The following is a 20,153-nucleotide window of genomic DNA, read 5'->3' as shown; positions in this document are numbered from 1 at the left end:
CATGTCACAAAGCAAAACTCATCTCAAACTGGTTTCATGAACATAACAGTGAGCTCAGTGCACTTCAGTGGCCTCCCCAGTCACCAGATCTGAATTCAGTACAACACCTTTGGGATGTAGTAAAACAGCAGTTTCGCAGCATGAACATGCAGCTGATAAATCGACAGAAATTATGTGCCGCAGTCATATCAACATGGACCAGAATCTCAAAGTGTAGTGTAGTGTTTCTAATAAAATTGGTGTATGTTCACATGCAGTAAAACAGTTCCACTTAAGGGGTATACGATTGAGTCATTAGTGCACGATGAGGTAGAAAAGAGATTACAACTTCAGTGGCTTCACAGACTGTACCATCAGGCACAGTGTGACTGTTGGGTCCCACAACTGATTTAGTTAAGGGAAGGAGGACATTGCCCTGATTAAGGTTCTGTGTGTTTGTCTCACTCCCTTCATTTCCTCTGACAATTCCTTGTGGAACAACAACAATCACCGAAAAAAAAAAAAAATTAAAAAAAAAAAAATTATGAGTAACGGGTGGACTTTGTGATGCTGCTAGGCCCTCTACTGGGCTAAACGTCATCAGATGCTATATTAACACATGGGGCTCCATTTTTGTTAAACTGGGCACAAGCACAAATTAAAGTGCACATTGGTATAATAATCAAATTTCTTCAGTTTTGGTGAACAGAGGCAAAACTGCAAACCAGAACCCCAGAATACTGCTATGTACACTGAAAATATGAGCAGAATGAGCACATTGTTAGCAGGAGGCATATGGTGCCAGAGGGTTGAGTTGGGACAGGCTTCAATAATAGCCAACCATGCCAACAGAGACCAAAACAGACCTGCTTCCTTTGAAAGAAGAGAGTCCCAGGTTGCAATTGCAGAACTTTCCACTTATGATTATACTACATTCAAATACATTGACTTCCAAGTTGATTAGCTAATGCAGTCTGGTACAACAACTCTGCTATAAATCCTTCCTTAGCCATGCTTACAATATTTGTGTCAGAGCTTGCAGACAGTGTCACAGCGGTGTTGACATAACTTTGTGCATGTAAATGAGGTAGGATACAGTGAGGTATCTGGAAAAACACGCAAATCATTGTACTGTTCTTGTCCATATTGAATACATCATTACAATATTCACAGCGCAGTTTGAAAAGATTATATAAGCACCGATCCTAATCACATGAAAGATAGCTAACTGGCGTCAGAAGTTTGCAAACCGAGTGCCTAGTGAATGAAACAAGCTTGTATGTGTGAGTTAGAGCCACAGTGACTTATTAAAAACACAAACATTTTGAATTTGCTATTCACAACAAACATCTGGTGATGTGAACCATTCCTTGCAGTGGGATGAAACTGAATCCCAGAGTAACAGCTAAAGGCTTAAAATAATCATTGGAGCCCATTAACATCTCTGTTCATGAGTCTACCATACACAATTCAGGATGCATGAGTGCACGGAGGACGGTGTTGATGACAGGACATTACAGAAGAGGGAAGGATAATGTCAGGGTGAAGCTCAGTAGAAGTTGGGTGATGCCACAGGTCAATGACCCTAAACATTGCAGAGTAAACTTAACTGTAATACTAGGAATGGGCACCCGGAAACTCAGTATTAAACGGGCCTGGGACTAAATTTTTAAAGACCGTAGTCTTGATAAGCTCAGACATTATCACTTCTGCCCTCTGTACTGGAGAAATTAAGAAAATACATTTTCTATTTGTTATTGCTACATGAAAGTTCTCTCACACTCACACATCTCACCATCTCTGTTTCTGATTAAGATATTTGTCTATGATGCATATTGTTGTTCCAAACACAGAAGAGAGAGCTCTGTGTGAGGGGCAGGGGCAGCTCTGTCTCACACTCTGGCGCTCCGTGCAGCAAAATGTTCAAAAGAAAGAAATTCAGTTTCAGGTTCAGGTCACTCAGAGCAGGGGTGTATTTAGTGACTTGGGGGCTGCTGGCAAACTACTGCACTAGTAGTAAAAAATACCATCAAAAGGTCCTAATATTTGTTCAAAACAATGCCGTATATATGTACGTATGTATGATAAGAGTTTTGTTAAAGCACCAGAGACGCTGTTGAATGACCTGAAGAGAAGCCTTCATACCAGATATCCTAAGAATATGACTGAGCTGAAGCACTTCCGTAGTTCTCTTTTTCCACCAGCACTGTGAATGTTTAATGGCTGTGTTCAATAAAGACATGAAAGATTATAATTGTTTGTAGGGTTCACATACTATTTTTATTTTCACTGGGGGCATCAGGCACTGTCCGTAGTATGACCTATTAAATTGCCTCTGTATTGGGGGAAAAAAGCCTCAGCATTGTCCACATGGCTGTGTTGGATTGTAAACTGGGATTTAGTTGGAATTTAGATCTTCATAGGACAAGTTAAACATGCATAACAATTTTGCATGTTTGAAAAGGAAATTTGTACTCAGATTCTTTAATTAAATAAAGATACCACACAATAAGAAAAATAAACTAACTGATTGAGGCAGTGGTATTCCAACAACTCCCATGTTCTCCTAAGTAAAATACTGTCAGTGAAGTGTGGTGGCAATATAACGGGCCATCTCTGGTTAAACAAAAAGGTCTGTCTCTGTAGGAATCATATCCATAATGTTGTCAGGGACTGATAATAATATCAATCTGAGCCTGCGAGTGCAAGCACTTATAGTGGACATACTTTGACAAAGACATTGTTCTTGCTCAATACTGCATCGACTCCAAAAAAGTTTTGTCTTTATCAATCACTGACATCCAATGGGAAAATAAAAGGTTCAAAAATCCAGAAGTTATCATTTAAGGGTTCAATTTGGTTGAGGGTGAGAGTTGATACACATATAATGATAAACATTAAGAAATAGTAAAGCCACAAAGTGTCATAAGGTGTACAAATAAATAATAGCTTTTTAAGAAACTGTGGCATGAGAAAATCATATAGCAAGTATTCTCTGCACAGTTTCTCTGCACACAGTAGCTGATTTAGTCTGCTGGTCTGAGATCAGCCTATTACCAGCATCATTAATATTAAAATAACAGGTTACAACTGATGTAACCATTATAAATTCTCTAAATAAAACATACCATTGAGATGTAAAAGACTCCAAGTATTCACTTTAAGTCAACATGATCAACAAGTCAACATGTACATGATGGCTGTCGTGATCAATTAACATTGATTGATCTTGACAACAAAATATGTAAAACGTTCATTCCTGCACTGCATCTGTCCCTCTTTTTAGTACATGTTTGAGTGTGTAATCTGTTTTATGTGTGTACAGATGCAGATAAAGTTGGTCTATCTCAAAAGTTATTAATGTGACCTGGGATTGCTGTCAGTGATCAACCTCTGAAGCTTGTCACCTCTGTCAGATGTCGACAAGCGTTTCTCATCTCTTTCAATCTGAGACCCTTTCATGTGCCATTTACTACAACCACTACAGTTATGCTGCACCAAGGGGCCTGCAACCTGAAGTTTTCATCATCTTTCATGCATGCAGTACTTACATGGCACCATGGTGGATTTTCGGCAAACCTACAAAAACTGTCAGCTCCGCAGTACATGAGCCCTTTACTTCTCATTGCTGAAGCTATTGAGGGCAGAGGGTCCCCAGAGGTGTGGGCTGCGGTTGTACCCAAAACCTGTGCCAGGCTGGGATTACAAACACAAACATATCATGGCCAACTCCTTGCCTGCCTGCCTCTATGTGTGCATTTGTGGTGCTTTTCATTCGCAACAGTTGCACTCCTCCTCTGGCTGATTTGTGCGTAGTTCTTCATCATTACACATAGCGGAGAGGCAGCACGAATTTCTGAGCAAAACCAACGCTCCTCGACGTCCAAATTTGTCTCCACTGCTGTGGCAATTCATCACAGTCAGCAAGCTTTACAGTCCCCACAACACACATAGACACATGCACAAAAATACAAATGGAACACAGAAAACAAGCAAAAAGGAGCAGATCAATCTACTGCAACCTGCAGTGTGTGCCTTCATGTGTAGTACTCCGTTTGACTCCAACCCACAAGAACATGAAACACTTTGTGTGCCTCGGGAGGCAAGGAAAAACGAAACCCACTCAAATCTCCAGCCTCAGGAATATATGGAAGCAAAAACAGTCCAATTTTACACATCAATCAGAAGCAACTCACACAGGCAGAGACAGAAAACTGCTTTATAGAATGTAGACAAGTGGCGCTTTCAGACAGCCCTACACTGAAAATCATAACACATATTTATATACTCACACCCACATGCTCACAAACTTAGTGAGAGAGATCACAGACATGTCTCATGGATAGCAATGGAGGAGGAACGCATGGCAGAGGAATATTAGTCAAGCTGGTAGCTGTGAAATGGGTTTGAAACAGTCATTCAGTTTGTGAAGGGTGGTGCTGAGGAGGATGTGGCGAAAGAACAAAGACTAGTGAGAGGAACGGGACAGTGAAGAGTGGTATCCCTGCTCTGGCAGTAGAGCTACTGATTGGGGCTTTGATGTACACAATTCACCTGCCGTTTTCTATTCTGCTGCATGACAGGTGTGCAATGTGCAAAGACATTTTCTTTAACTTTCACAAAAAACAAAGACACTCTCAAAAGCAAGCCTAGGCCTCAGTGATGTCTATTTAAAGAATAGAGTCAGCCTTGTGTTCACATCCTCTTCATTGTGGCTAAACATTAAGCAGTAAGTCCCTCGTTTTAGTAAAAGAAAACAGGAACTGAGCCAAATGAGCTCTATTGTGGCATGTCTAGATTGACTGTCCTCTTTGTCGGGAGAAAAGAAAAAAATGTGTGGAAATATGCAGTTAGATGTACAAATGTAGATATAAGAGTGGTAGAGAGGTGTTTATCCCACCGCAAAACAAAAGAGTAAACTCTGCGAGTGGAGTCAGGACAAAGCCAAACCTCCACTACTGGGAGAAGGCTATAGCTCCCTGTCTGTCGTGAAACTTCAATCACCATCTATTTAATCAGAGCCTGTTCAAACTGGCTTCTTTCAATTGTCTGGACACACAGCCTGTCTGTGTGTCGATGTCTACCCTCGATTCAGGCTTGGACTAATGCCTCCTGCCACTTCACTCAACAGGATGTGGCACTTATCATCAGGACAATGACCCAGTTGTAGCACTAAGTAGCAGAGGTGGGCCAGAGCAAGGCAAGAAATGGGGTCAATTGGGCCAGGATGGAAAAGCTAAGGAGAGAAAATGACATGCCTGAGTACAACGAATGCAGACCAACCACTGTGTTCCCTTGGATACTTAGAAGGGAGAGGGCAATAAGGCTAGTCAGTCTCCTCTCTCACTGTTGACTACTCTCTGTTCCACTGGCACTTTGAGCAACAAGTAGCAAAGCCATTCACTGAGTGGTGAACAGGGACATACACGCATCAGAAATAGCTAATAAATATTGTAATAGGCCAATGTTAACCATTCTGGAAACTGCCGAATTAAAAAAACAAACAAAAAAAAAACTCAGCACATAGTAACATGATAAGTCCATATATTCATAGAGAAATCCCATGAAATTATTATTCACCCATTAGAACAGTTCCCCAACTGGGGGTCAAGACTCCCACAAGGGGTTGTGAGTTGAATCTAAAGGGTTTCAAGATGATAACCAGGTATGGAAAAGGGAAAGAGAAAATAAATAAATAAAAAATATGAAGCAACAAAACAACTGCTAAAGTGAAACAATGTCAAAGGTTTGGGTTTGTCAGTTTGTTGAGGAGTTCCTCTGCCCCTGGGTGGCCCCAAGACATGAGTGGTCGCAAGATAATAGCAGACTACGTGCAAAGTAAAACATTAAACCCTAAAAAACAAGAAACAGCTTTAAGAGCAACTGTGCCCACTCTAATAAACTGATTCGAATCACCAACTAGTGATGACAATATGCTCTTTCCACAACCTGTGCAGCACTGATGTACTATGGCATCATAGTTCCATGTTGCACCACAGCTGGGTTCAACAAAAACAGGCTTATGAAATTGGTTCAACAGACCTATTAAAACCTTTCACACCATAGAGTCTAGTGTGGGGTTGCTTTTTAATTATAAACTGACTCCATAGTTCATGGATCACAACAGACCTGCACTCAGTGGACATGAGGACATTGTTAGCCTACTGGCCCACAGCAACACAGTGGACCAGCACACTGGCCAGAGGGTTCTAGTAGACACCAGTGCAATTCCAACTGAACTGTCCACTAATTACAACAATAAAGGTATGAGGAACAGAATACAATAAAATATAAGCCAACTATTTGAGCACCACTAATGCATGGTACAGAGGGTATTACTTTTCCTACAATATCCAAGAAATACCTCATGAGAACATGTAGTATCTCAGACAGGCTACCGCTTCACATAAAGATTTTCCTTTCGCATGCCCCTCCTATGCTTTTAGTGTCTTTGCATGCAGGGTTGTATCTCTAGCTGTTCTCTTATTTGACATCTTAATAGTTCATTGCTTGTAGCCATGTAGGGAATGTTAAATAAAGCTCTGATGTGTAATTTGTCGCTCCACAAACATTCCCGCTCCCGGCCTACCCTGGGAGTTAATGCAATAGATTTGTCATACACAAACCAGGCACAGCTAGAGGAATAGGAAAAAACACCTATTCAATCTGAATTTCAATCTCCATAGGGCTCTATGCAAATGAATGCAAGCTGATGCTCTCGCTCTCTCAGACTGCCAGAACACACAGCGCAAATGCCGAAACCAGGCTGCATATTATATTGTAGATAGAAGCCCAGTCTGTGGCAGGTAAAAGAGCCAGAGGAAAAGGAGGAGAAAACAGGGAGAACCTCACATTTCAGGAATACATAAGTAGGCAAAGCTAAAACCAAACCAAATGCAGATACCTGTTGCAGGTAAAGAAGCTAAAATCCATTTTGATGCTTTTCTCCAGGAAACCCTCCCCCCCTCCTTCCCCTGTCTCTCATTGCTGTGCCCTTCAGCATAATGTGGATATGCAGCCTCTCTGGGGCTTTTTAGGGAATTGATGGATAATCAGATGATTACACAGAAAATCTCCATTGAGGACAATCCATCCTGACAAACAAAGAGAAAGCTCTTTAGTTAATAAATAGGCTGAGAGACAGACAGAATGAGAGACAGAGTGAGAGTGTGAGAGAGAGTAAATCCTGTCCTGGGTTGGCAGCACAATGGCAAATCTCTATCACATATTCATTTCATCCCAACAGTCTGTGTGTGTGTGTGTGTGTGTGTGTGTGTGTGTGTGTGTGTGTGTGTGTGTGTGTGTGTGTGTGTGTGTGTGTGTGTGTGTGCGCATGCATGTGTCATACATAGCCAGAAACATCACTTTTTGGGGATGTCATTGAGCACTGAGTTTGCCTTTAGCTTTATCTTAATTTGAGCGTATCTAAATACATTTCAAGCTCTAGGCATATTTGTATAAGCCTTCCTGACAAAATTTGGCTGAAGTTTATTCTTATGATTTTCCTAATTTCTGAACTACTTTTCTCAAATAGAAAAGTTTACTGCGAAACAGAGCGCAAGACGCAAGCATAGGAGAAAGAAGTACAAGCTGTCAATCTGAGCAAGTTCAAACTAAACACGCAAAGAGTTATTAAAATTCACAAAAGGACACAAATATACAGTGGCAATAAGAAGGATGTAGGTCCCTTTCGTTTGTTTACAACACTGGGACAAAATGTATGTACTGTTATTATTGTTTCACTGATCAACTGAAAAATGATTCTAATGCCAAAGTGAAAACAAACTTAATTTAGTACAAATAAGAAACCTCAAATTCTTGATTAAACAAGGATTAATATGAGGCAGCAATTACAGCTTTGACTCCTATGTGGATAGGTTATTATCATCTGGACACTGCCATCTGGACAAAACTACTTAAGCTCCGTTTAGCTGCATGCTTTCTGTGAGTGAACAGCAATTTTCAATTCATTTTTAGTTCAAATGCTTCATTTGATTATGGTCTGGGTTCTGATTTGTCCCTTCTCAGGCATTAACAGAGTTGTTTCCAGCCAGTCTTGGTGGAAATTAAATAGTTTCCCAAGTCATAGTTCTCTAAAAAAAAGTTTTGCAAAAAGTTTTTTTTATTTCCTCTTAATTCTGCTGCCTTCATTTTAGTCTCTACCTTCACAAGCCTTCCTGGCTCTTCTGCAAAGAAGCAAAAGCATGACACGGCCACCAACATGCTTCATGCTTGAGATCTGCTCATGAGTGGTGTTTGGCTTACAGCAAACAAATTGTTAAGATGTAAGCTGACCAAAAAGGTCATTTCAAGTCTCATCAGACTGTGGAACGTCTAAAAATGTATAGTACATGCACTGCACATCTCTTTTTCTCACTCTCTCATCCACACACTCACCCATCCATAGTGCATTTGATTTACATACATACATACATAGCCTCTTGCAGGTATTTTCAGATAATCACAGCATCACAGAGGGTGAGATACAGTACAACTACTGGACCAACACAGTACATAACCTATCCACTAGAATTTTGTTCATTAACTTAAACTGGACATGACCCTTCATTTGGATAAGCCCATCACTATAAAAGTTCAGGCACTCTGTGGGAAATGGTGACAATTCAGGGGTGCCCAGTTTGTATTATGTCTTAGCCAAGAGAGGCATTGGCCTGGCTAGATAGTATGCCCCCAGCAGTACTTTGGCCTGGATGAAGCATGGTGGTTCTCTACTTGCACTCCAGCGTCTATGGGAGAGCTGCAGTGGCTGGCATAGTCGTGTTAGCTATAGATGCTGGTGCAGAGCTGGGACTGCCAAGCTCAACTGCTTTGCCAGCCTTGGCTTTGGCATTGGAAATGGGTCTGGAGGCTGCAATGTTGAACAAGTTTCTGGCATGAGTGGTGTTCCAAAGGGGAGGGGGGAAAAAAGAAAAACAACTGACAGTTGGAACCAGATGCTCTGGCATAAGGTAGACATTGCCTTCTTCATAGCTATGTCTGAACCTGCGGAACCTGCTTGGTAAACAGAGTTATCATTCTAGCTACACTATCCCTCAGGGCCACAACAATGGGCAGTGTTTAAAAAAGAACATAAAGTATATGTTGAGGTCTTCGCAAAAACTTGCTAAACATGTGTTAAGAACGCCAAATGCAAAAGCACATAACACCTAGTTGAAATATACACAAAGCTAAAATCATTTATCTGTCGATATGGGAAGCAATCAGTAGTTATTTATCCAGTGCAGTGGAACATCAAAAGAGACACACCAGCATGTTTCTGATTAAAAAAATAAATAAATAAAAAAAAACACATTCTCAAAGTAAAACTGGAGGTCTATCAGTCCAAACTGTAAACAACCTGTCACACTCTTTATCAGTAAGCAACATATAAAGCCCAACATAAAGCCCGGAAACTGTTGCACTACTACTAACAGGTAATAAACGTTAACATGCACTAACACAGTGAGCAGTGTTAATTTAAACAAGGTATTCTTCACTCACCAGTTTCTGGGTAAACATATATCATATCAACTAAATTCAGAGCTCAGACCAAATCTGTGCTCCTACCATAGGAAGAGGAGCTACATGTCAGCAGGCCTAAAACTGTGAAAACAGCACATGGGGATGCCTTAGTGAAGACATGAAATATTTTCCAGGAAGTCCATTGTGAGTGACAGATTCATTTGTTTGAGTTTGTAACTTGGTTTTAACTTGGAAAAGTATTCCCTTTTCTCAAATTTTGTGACTAGCATATTTTAAACTCAATGGATTAGAAAAAAAAAAAAGAATAATTAGGGCAAAATTTTTAATCATAACTATTTGCACAAGTGACTTGATTTTTCATGTTTGGCTGCATTTTTATGACCACCAAGCAGCTGATCACTAAACTTTTTGCTTGGTGCCTACTTCATGACTTGTACTTGTCAACATAAAATGTTAGAAGTCTGTGTAATGGTATTAACATCCATTTTGATTGTGAACTTTGTATCAAGTTGCTACTGGTTCAATCATCAGCCTTTATGAACTGTGGCATAACATTCTGCTCACCCAAAATGTGTAACTCAGTGGTTACAGGAGCTGTCCTTCAACCATTCAACCTGGGTTGAAGGTCATTTAGCAATCATCTGAACAGCTCAAGTGTTCTGTAGCAATAAAGTGAAAACCTTTAGCCCTGACAAATGCTGTTCTGACCTCCAAAGATGTGAATTTCTCTACTTAGATTAGTAATCTAACCATAATATTAACTAAGTAATCTAAACCATAATATTAACTTTAAATGGTTCAAGGTTGAAATCTGCATAACACAACACATCAAGAAGTCTGCCTTGTTAAACTATCCACAAATGAAAAGAAGGGAACACAATGTTAATGTTCCCTGCATATGACACAATAACACAACACAGTGTGTTTTACCATGAAGAACATGCCTGGTATGATAAGTTGTGCTTTTCATATCTTGAAAATTACATTGAATAGACTGATTGTCAGAAATAATAAAAGTCAAGACTATAATTTGAATGGGGCTAACATGGACTGAGTGACATATTTTTAAAAAAAGCTTTTGTTGACATTCTTTTTAAATATCGCACAAAGAGTAATAATAAGCAAAATTACATTGGGTGTAGATGTGGATTCATTTTTCAAGATAAACACTCAATTGTGAGAAACTAGGTGTCTATTCTAATCCATTCCAATGGGACTTAAAAGTCGTTTGATAAATGAGAGTCATTTCTTTGAGTGATCTCTTACACCGTTCGACCCTAGATTGATTTAGCACAGTTTCCTGTAAAGGGCTTAACAATGTAAGGGCTGACAGGCAAAGCAGATTGAACAGTCTCTACCTGCATTGACTTCCAGCAACCTCCTCTTCTTCTGCTGTCTCTCCTGCTTTTCACGCTCAGCCTTCTCCTTTGCCGCCCGTGCTCGCCTCTGTTTCTCCTCTGACTCCCTCTGCCGCAGGTTCTCCTTCAGTGCTTGCTGTTAGCGTGTGTGTGTGTGTGGGTTTGAGGGAAGAAAGAAAGAAAGAAAGAAAAAACAAGACAGATTGCTAAGTGGGGCTAATTACAGTAGTGTAGAGCTTGTCAAATGCAGAGGCAGCTGTCAAATCCTACAGACATCTTTATCAGGCACCATTACAGTCAAATGAAGCTTCTAAGGTACATTTTCACTCCAGTCCTGTCAGACACTAAACAGCTTGACACCAGAGACTTCAGACACTGGACATCCATACGCTTGATGAAACAATGACCTGAAGACATGAATAAAAGTGTTTCCACTATATACATTTTGCATTTTCAATGTCATAAAGTTACATGACTCTGGAAAGGGCTTTGAATTTGAAACAACAGATATAGAAAGCATAGACATATTGCAACACCCGACTGAGGCAAGAGGGAGGGGGAGAGAGAGAGAGAGAGAGAGAGAGAGAGAGAGAGAGAGAGAGAGAGAGAGAGAGAGAGAGAGAGAGAGAGAGAGAGAGAGAGAGGGAGGAGAGAAAAAAAGAGATGAGAGAGAAAGGTATAGATTTTTGTTATCCATTGATATTCACTCCAACCGCCGATGTGCTATGCACACACACCACCCAGGACTCTTTCAAAGCCGAAGTACTGTGATCTTTTCAAAAAAAACAGCATTTGTGGTTATACTGTCTTTCCTGCACATTCAAAGACAGCAAGTATTTATTCCAATTTTTTGAGATTACAAAGACTCTTTTCCAATATTTTGCTAGCTATCCTTTGTTTTTCCCTCTTAAAACATGCCAAGTCATTGTGTGTTTGTTTGCCTGTGTATTCAGTATCTGTTAGGGTCAGGGAAACAGCGCCAGCATCACCTGGTGGCAAGTGTTTGAGCTTTGTCCAGTCAATTAACAGCAGGTGAGTACTGCTGACTGCAGTACAATTGAATAGCAAAAGGCTGTACAGTAGATGTTGAGCTGAACAGAGCTTACAGGTGCTGCTGTGTGGGTAGATGTTTATTGTCTACCACACTACCTGTCAATCAACTGTAAACAAATACCCACATTTTAACCACTTGAATTTTACAGAATCTGATCATATAGAATAAATCCATTGCTAAATCTAATTTAAATTCTTCTGGAATATACTTAAGAGCTCATGTGTTCATGGTTACACACACAGTATGGCTTTCAAAAACAAAAAGGTGAACTAATCTTCTTGCCTTGGTCATATATAAAGTACAAAATCAAATGCCTCTATGCTAATGTTTTTCTCTTTATCATTTAATTGATCTGACTGGAATGTTTGAGTACCTGCAGTGTCTGTCTGGAATTATAGAGTAACAATATAATAAATGTGGTATTTCTTTTTTTATTGTAAAATGTAATTTGACTCAAATGATGATCCTTGACGAATAGCAACTCCTGCTTATTTTAAGGAAATGTTGCTGGGTCAGCTTCAATCACATTTGCAGTTATTAATCTTTTCTTTTTTGTCCAGCCTTTCTGCTCATAGACCACATCACTTAAATGTGGGAAAACTGAGTGAATTCATGTACATAAAAATAAATGGAGTACAAAAGCAAGTTAACAATATGCAGGGATAATGAGAAAACTTTTCAGCTGACTGACTTTGGTTCCTTTTGTGATCAAGTGGCAGTTTTCCAGGAAGCGAGATATATTCATATGGTCTGGGTGCATTTCAACCACATGAACCTAGTTCAAGTTTTAATGGGTTCCAATTTTATTTCTCAGCCACAGAGTAGTTCCTGCCCTGATGTAGTACATTCTGATGTGGTAAAAACTATTGGGGTGGACTTTTCAGTATTAAATGTCATTCACTGTCCAAATGCAAACCTTGAGATATAACAAAACTGTTGTACAACATTCATTGAAACTGCCATGCTAACATCAGTGGGACGTGGTTGTCTGTTAATGTTACTGACGTTTAAAGAAACTGATGCAGCCAACTTCCAAACTTGTCAAAAAATCTCATTAATTCCAGCCTGTCTGTCAATGAAGATTGATTGAATTTAGTATAGTATCAACTGTTTCTCAACCACTGCAGGCAGGCTCTATAATCCCTGTGCCAAAAGGCTGTAAAACTCGTACAATGGTGTCAATAGCTCAATAATGCCACAGACAAGAGACAGGCTGCATATGATTTAATAGAGTGCTAGCATGATTGCCATCCTGATCAATAGCCAGTCACTTAAAGCAAAGGAGTCTGGGCTTTTATCAAACACCCAGCTCTTCCTTCTCATCTCCCCTCCTCGTGCGTTATTCACACAGCTCAGCTTGACAGGTGGGTCAGTGGAAGAATGCCAAACCAGCATGAATGGATGCACACAGACGCACACACTACATGTGGAGTATCTCAGGTGCTACAGAGGCAAAATAAAGAGGCACTAGCAGCCTCTTATTAAGTCCACATACAAGTGACCATTGTTGGAAATAATATAGTCGTCGTGAATTCAAAGCAATTCAGCGCGGACGATTTCGCGTCAACAAACCATTTGAATTGTGGAGAAATGACGACTTGAATAAACACTCTGTATATTACTGATAGTAGGGTTGTAACAGTATACAAAATTCATAATTTCATACAGCTCTACCGCTCTTAGCATATCCTTGAATCATGTGTTAGCTACAGCTGAAAGTTTTATTTTTCTTGTTTATGAACACACAAGAAGATTGTGCATTGTAGACACACAAATATAATTCAAACATTTATCTAAACTAACACATAAAAAGACAATAGTAGCTAATGACACTGATGAGTACCACTCAGAACGTTTACAGAAAATATAGTAGGAGAGTGCTGAAGAAGGAGGATACGAGGGGGCAGATGAAAAGCAAATGACTGAGACTGAAGCTGTTCGGAGCTCTATTTTTAAATGAAACCAACTCCTCCACAAAATTAACTTTGATTTGATGGAATGACTGTCGGTTGCTCGTGGCAACCACTGATTCACAAATGACTATATTCTTAATGGGCATCCAATTTGGTAAATTATGGGCAGAGAAAATGAGAAAAAAAGAAAAGGAAAGAACAAGAGCGCTGACGCATAATGTATTTATAATAAGGTACAATTAAATGATCTCAGGTCACAAGTAGACAGCTGTGATGGATACCTAATGTGAACTCCTTCTAAAATCTGACGCTCCTTCCCCTCTTTGCCATCAAGCAGTTCTCTCATTAAAAAGTCAAAGTCAATTACTAAAACAGAATGTAAACATACTTGCACTATAACAACCAAACAGAGCGTGTCATTTATGACAACTTCACAGATTGATTATTGATTTATGCTTCACAACATATATTTGTAAACTAAAGGACTTGTAAAGGATATGTCATTAGTTTGTCTTGTAAACAAAAGCATGGTAACACGAAAAGATGCCCTTTAAACCTACGATGCAAATTTGCTAATTAGCAATAAGCAAGTAAGTACATCTGAGGATTATGGGAAAGTCATTAGTTTTGCAATTATGTACTCATTAACCAGAGTACTGGTGATGTTGCTTGATCAAGGGTCAGGAAATCAAAGTTATTATAATTCATCCTGAGGGGACCATGAATGTCTGGATGAAATTTCATGACAATCCATGCAATAGTTATTGGGATATATACTGACCAAGCACTTTAATAGGAATATCATACTAATAATGGGTAGGGTCCTCCATTTCTCTAAAAAAAAAAAAAAAAAGCCTAAAGTCTTCATGGCACGGATTCTACAAGATGTTGGAAACATTCCTTTGAAATTCTGGTCGATGTTGTCCATGTTGATTGCATCAAATAATTTCTTCAGATTTGTCAGCTGCCAATCTCCCATTCTACCACATCCCAAAAGTGTTTTACTGGATTCTCTGACTGATCTGGTGAGTGGGAAGGCCACTGTTGTATCCTGAACTCACTGTCATGTTCATGAAACCATCTTGATGACCTCTGCTTTGTAACATGTTGCATTACCCTGGTGGAAGTAGCCATTAGACAATGGTAAATTATGGGATGCACATGGGCAGCAACACCACTCAGACAGGCTGTGGTATTCAATCCATTATTGGTTGGTATTAAAGGGCCCAGAGTGTGCCAGAGAAACATTCCCCAGACCATATCACCACCACCAGCCTGGACTGTTGACACAAGACAGGTTGGGTCCATGGATTCATGCTGTCGATGCCAAATTCTGACTCTACCATCTGCTGCCTCAGCAGAAATTGATAATTGTCAGAATAGATTCAGTTTTTCCAGTCTTCAGCTGTCCAGTCTTGGTGAGCCTGCCCCCGCTGCAGCCTCAGATTTCTATTCTTGGTTGAAAGGAGAAAATCCCGATGTGGTCTTCTGCTGCTGAAGATCATCCGCCTGAAGGTTCGACATGCCGTACATTCTGAGATGCTTTTCTGCTCACCACAGTTGTAAAGAGTGGTTATCTGAGTTTCTGTCTGCTCCAACCAGTCTGGCCAATCTCCTCTGAGATCTCTCATCAACAACATGTCTTAGGCTTAGGGAAAGTTTTTCGTTTTTTGCACCATTCTCAGTAAAAACTCTAGAGACGGTTGTGCATGAAAATCCCAGGAGATCAGAGTTTCAGGAAAATCAAACCTGCCCGTCTGGCATCAACAATTATGCCACAGTGAAAGAAACTGTCATTGCATATTTCCCCCATTCTGATGTTTGAAGTGAACATTAACTAAAGCTCCTAACCTGTATCTGCAGGACTGTATGCATTGCACTGCTGCCACATGATTGGTTGATTAGATAAGTGCTTGAATAAGCAGGTGTAGTAAGTGGACCTATTAAAGTGCTCAGTGAGTGTAACAATCAAAAGTATCAATCTGCTGAGTGCACTTGAAGGAAAGTCAGGGAATTAGGAATCAGTCATTAGGATATATTATCTGGAAGTCATGCATGTGTATATATATTTTTATCTATATAATATCTCAACTTCTACTTGATGGATTGTCAAGTTGAGATATTTTAGTGAATAAGTGAAAATTTTAACCCAACCCAGATTAGGATTACCAAAGTCATTAGGATTCATCTGGGGACCTTGGATATTTGTAGTAAATTTAATGACAATCCATCCAATAGTTTTTTATTAAAGTCTAGACAAAATTGATTGACCCAATGACTGACTGACCAACCAACGTACTGAGGATGCCAATCATAAATACATGCGTAGACCATGGCTAAAAATGACTGGCAGATGGTTTCAATAATGTGGCTATGCAGAACCACAGAGCAAGTCTCTAAAGACAAAATGACATCTCATTTAAAACTGGACCCATAACTGCTGCCAGCAGCCCAGGAAAACAATGATTAGTCAATAATACTCAAGGCTTGACTATTGTGATGCACTTTACTCAGCATCAGCAAGTGAAACATTCAGAGTTTACAGCTTCAAAACGCTGCTGTCAGGCTTTTAACCCACACGAAAAGGAGGGACGATATAACACCAATCCTTGCTGCCCTCCACTGGTTACCGATGAGCTTAAGAATCGATTTTAAGACTTTAATGCTTTAAGGCTCTGAATGGTCTCCAGAAAACCTATGGAACTGCTGTCACTCCATGAGCGTGGGCGCAGCCTGAGATCATCCAACAAGGCTGTCCTATCTGTTCCACAATCCCAACTGGACACCAAAGGTGACCGGGCCTTCGCTGTCTGGGCCCCCCAACTCTGGAACTCCCTGCCTCTTGATCTCAGGCTCGCAAACTCAATAGCTTCTTTTAAATCTCTTCTTAAAACTCACTTTTATTGTTTGGCTTATCTTAACTATTGATATTTCTTGTATTAATTTTAATTATTTTATTTTATTTTTATTTTTTTATTGCTTGTCTGTCCACTTTGTTTTTACTGTATTCTTATTGTAAAGCACTTTGTTTTGTGCTATATAAATAAAGTTATTATTATTACTATTATTATTATTCATCAATAAAACAAATAGGCCTGTTTAATAAAGGCTCACTCTGAAACTTCACAAAGAGAACAGAACAAGAAAAAGAGCAGCTAAAGAATATCACATCAAAACATCTCTGTTGAAACAAAAGTTGAGACAATCACAGCTAGCACAAAAAGGCCATGCTGTTTTCTTCAGAATCACAGACACAATTAGCAATTTAAGAATAATAGAAGAAAAAAGAGTCAGTGTGAATGTTAACTAGTTTCATAAAAAGTTAATTTTAACCACAGGCAAGGTAAGTTTGGTTTGTTTTTAATCTGAACTCAACATTAAAGTCAAGAATTATCTAAAAACTGAACAAACTGATTTTGAGATAGTAAATAAAACTATGAAGTCTTGCTTTTGAAGCATCATTTTTTGTTAACCAGAGAGAGAGAGAGAGAGAGAGAGAGAGAGCGAGAGAGAGAGCGAGAGAGAGAGCGAGAGAGAGCGAGAGCGAGAGAGAGAGAGAGAGAGAGAGAGAGAGAGAGAGAGAGAGAACCAGCTCTCTGAGGAAATTGCCCTCCACTCTCCTTCATCACTGCAGGTCTGCTTCCCCCTCCTCCACTCCTGGATGTCCGCCATTAGACACGCTCAATTGGATTCCTGTCAGATGTGCGGCCTCGCCCTGGGTCTCCTTCCTACGGGTGACTGAGCATGCTGTATGTGTGTGTACGAGTGTGTGTGTACATCTTTGTGTGTGAAAATCCTCAGCAGCTTTCCCAATAAAAAATTGCCAACACAAAATGACATTCGCACACAAACAAACATGCACATGCACACATACACACACATACACAATGCGAGCAAAGTACATACAGTTCAAGGCTCAGTTCACTTCAGGCAGTGGTCTAGAGACAGCACGCACCTATTAGCATTGGCCTTGGCACAGCAGGGTAAATGCTGACACAGATTTGAGAGGTTACGGTGCTGAGATTTACTGTATGCCTACATTCATTGACCTAGCCTTGGCTTCACCCAAGATATGTCTGTATGATGTGACCATTTGACCGAATTGCTAAGGGTGTAAGCTGCTTAAACCTTGACCTATCACAGGGGAATAAATGGCTACCTTGGGAGTTTTGACCATATAATTCTAGTCTTTATAACACTTGGCTTGTTCACCTTTCACTGGCAGAGTCATTAACTGTTATGTTTGGTCAGAACATAAACACTGCAAAACTCAAGCCTGAACCGTGGCACTAAAATGAAAGGGATTATAGCTGCAATATGAAACATTATCATGCCAATAGCATTTGTTATACGTTGCCGTTTGTATAAACATACTGAGGACTGTATCATTTGCTCTGTGTGTGATTCATATCTGATCAAAGCAAGTGGTGAACTGCATTGTGGCTATAACAGTGAGGCAAGAATCACAGCAAAGAAGTCCTGGGATCAATAGCATAGGAAAAAAACCCAAGAAAGGCTAAAAGCAATGCATCTGGGAACATTTTTTCTGACTGCCTGTGTGTTTCTTCGAGTGTGTGAAGACTGTGCAGATACTGTAGTTACTTCTCAGTCTCAGGTTAGATGCCACATACAGCAGACAGCATGAATACTGTGAGGAGGGAGGAGGGCAGGACTAATTATTAAGCATTGTGTGTCTCAAAGTTGAATGTTGTGCATTAAGTAAGTGTACTTATATGAAAACAAGACACTAATAATATTATTTGGTCTTGTTAGCAATGGCTTAAACATGGGTCCCAAATCAGCCAAGCAAATATTTTATTTTACATTTGCATAGACTAAGTGTCACTCAGTCAGATTTTAGGAGGGAGGCAAAGAGAGACTGAGAGTCTGAATTTATGTACTCAGTTTCAAATTTTGTTACAAATTATACCATTTATGACCATGAATAAATTACCAAAAAGATTTGTTTTATAATAATTATAGTTTAAAGAAATGTTGCATTGCAGGTAAGGACTCATAAAAAACACTGATTATACTCACATAGTTCTGATAGATATAAAACAGGAATAAGACTGGCCCAAAACTCCACCACCACTCTCCCAGAAAAACACAAATGTAAAGACAAAGCTGTGGAGTATAAGCAAATCTAAAGCAGAACTAATGACTGTGCAGGAAAAAAGGCAAAGAGGCATAAAATCCATTTCTGTGTGGTAGATGTTAAGTTGGGGGCAGGGCAGGAACTTTAGTAGGCTAATTAGCTACTATTATCTGTCGCGCCCAGTGGCCTGTGCCACTAATCCTGCTGATTAAACACAGTGGGTCTCCACAGCTCCACAGCTCCACAGCTCACAGTAGCACCAGACTGATAAGGCCACAGAGCTCGGTGATGACATAAATGTCTGGCTGGGACTGGACTACATAGGACTGGCACTGTTCTGCTTTGCATTATACCACAGGACACTGATGTGTGAATCACATGAAAAGATGAGCTTCAGCATTGATACAGCCGATGAATAAAAACAGTAAAACTTTCTAAACATGCACCTTTTTGAGCACATCTGAAAGCCAACACAATACCCAAGCAAACATTTTACTCATCTCGCCCACCTTATTTTAAAACACCCTCCCTGAATCAGCTATCACTCCAGATTGAGGTCTTTTACTGAGTAGACCGATGCCAGCAACTAAATCCAATTTATTAATGATTTGATTGATGCTGTTAAAGATTTGCTTACACCAAAAATGTTTGTATAAGGCCTGTTTTTTTTCCTAAATGTTATAAATTATATTATTAGTTGATGAATGACAAAAAGATCTCCTCATTTAGGACATCTAGTTGCTTAATGTTTTTATGTACCAAAACGTCAGTACTTTCTTTTGATATTAATTTAAAAATTGCCAATCTAATTGAGTATCAACCATGATCCACCCCATTTCAATCAAATGTGAAGATTCACAATAACATGTTAATTGTTCACTTCCAGACAACATGCTTATATGGGTCAGTCCGCAGTGCAGTATACTCACAGTGAACATGGAACGAAAGTTGCTGAGATCAGTGAACAGTTCCTCCACAGAGGTCTTCTTGGGATCGATTGCAAAGTACTCCAGCACGTTCTGATACAGCGTCTCCATATTGCTGTGCATGATCACCAGCTTTCCATACTGCTCCCGTGCAACCTTGCTGAAGCTGTGAGGATGTGGTCAAGGTAAACAACACATCCATCACACATTAAGTGTAAATTAAATGTTGCTGCACAGCAACACAGGACATCCAGGGGTAGAAAAAACAGAAAGCATTCACATTTATTGCTGGAAGAAGAGCTGGAGAACAGACTGTCAGTGGTAAACTATATCATCAGGAGT

The 20,153-nt window shown here is 39.8% G+C and overlaps 1 protein-coding gene across 1 annotated transcript in view; it reads right to left on the bottom strand.

Annotated features, from left to right (window-relative positions):
* The window catches only part of LOC139627779 (protein diaphanous homolog 3-like), a 156,610-nt gene that overhangs the window by 51,406 nt on the left and 85,051 nt on the right, over positions 1 to 20,153 (bottom strand). The window contains exons 24-25 of the mRNA XM_071488876.1: positions 19,815 to 19,979; positions 10,821 to 10,956 (exon numbers count right to left, since the gene is read on the bottom strand). Coding sequence (XP_071344977.1) covers positions 10,821 to 10,956; positions 19,815 to 19,979 — 301 coding nt within the window. The remainder of the gene's footprint in view (positions 1 to 10,820; positions 10,957 to 19,814; positions 19,980 to 20,153) is intronic.

The sequence above is a fragment of the Trachinotus anak genome, unplaced genomic scaffold (genome assembly GCF_046630095.1).
Source record: "Trachinotus anak isolate AG129_WGS33_773 ecotype Australia unplaced genomic scaffold, CSIRO_AGI_Tana_v1 ptg000011l, whole genome shotgun sequence".
NCBI classification, from domain to species: Eukaryota; Metazoa; Chordata; class Actinopteri; order Carangiformes; family Carangidae; genus Trachinotus; species Trachinotus anak.
Note: the sequence above shows the minus strand (reverse complement) of the source record. Positions and strands in the feature narration are given on the sequence as shown.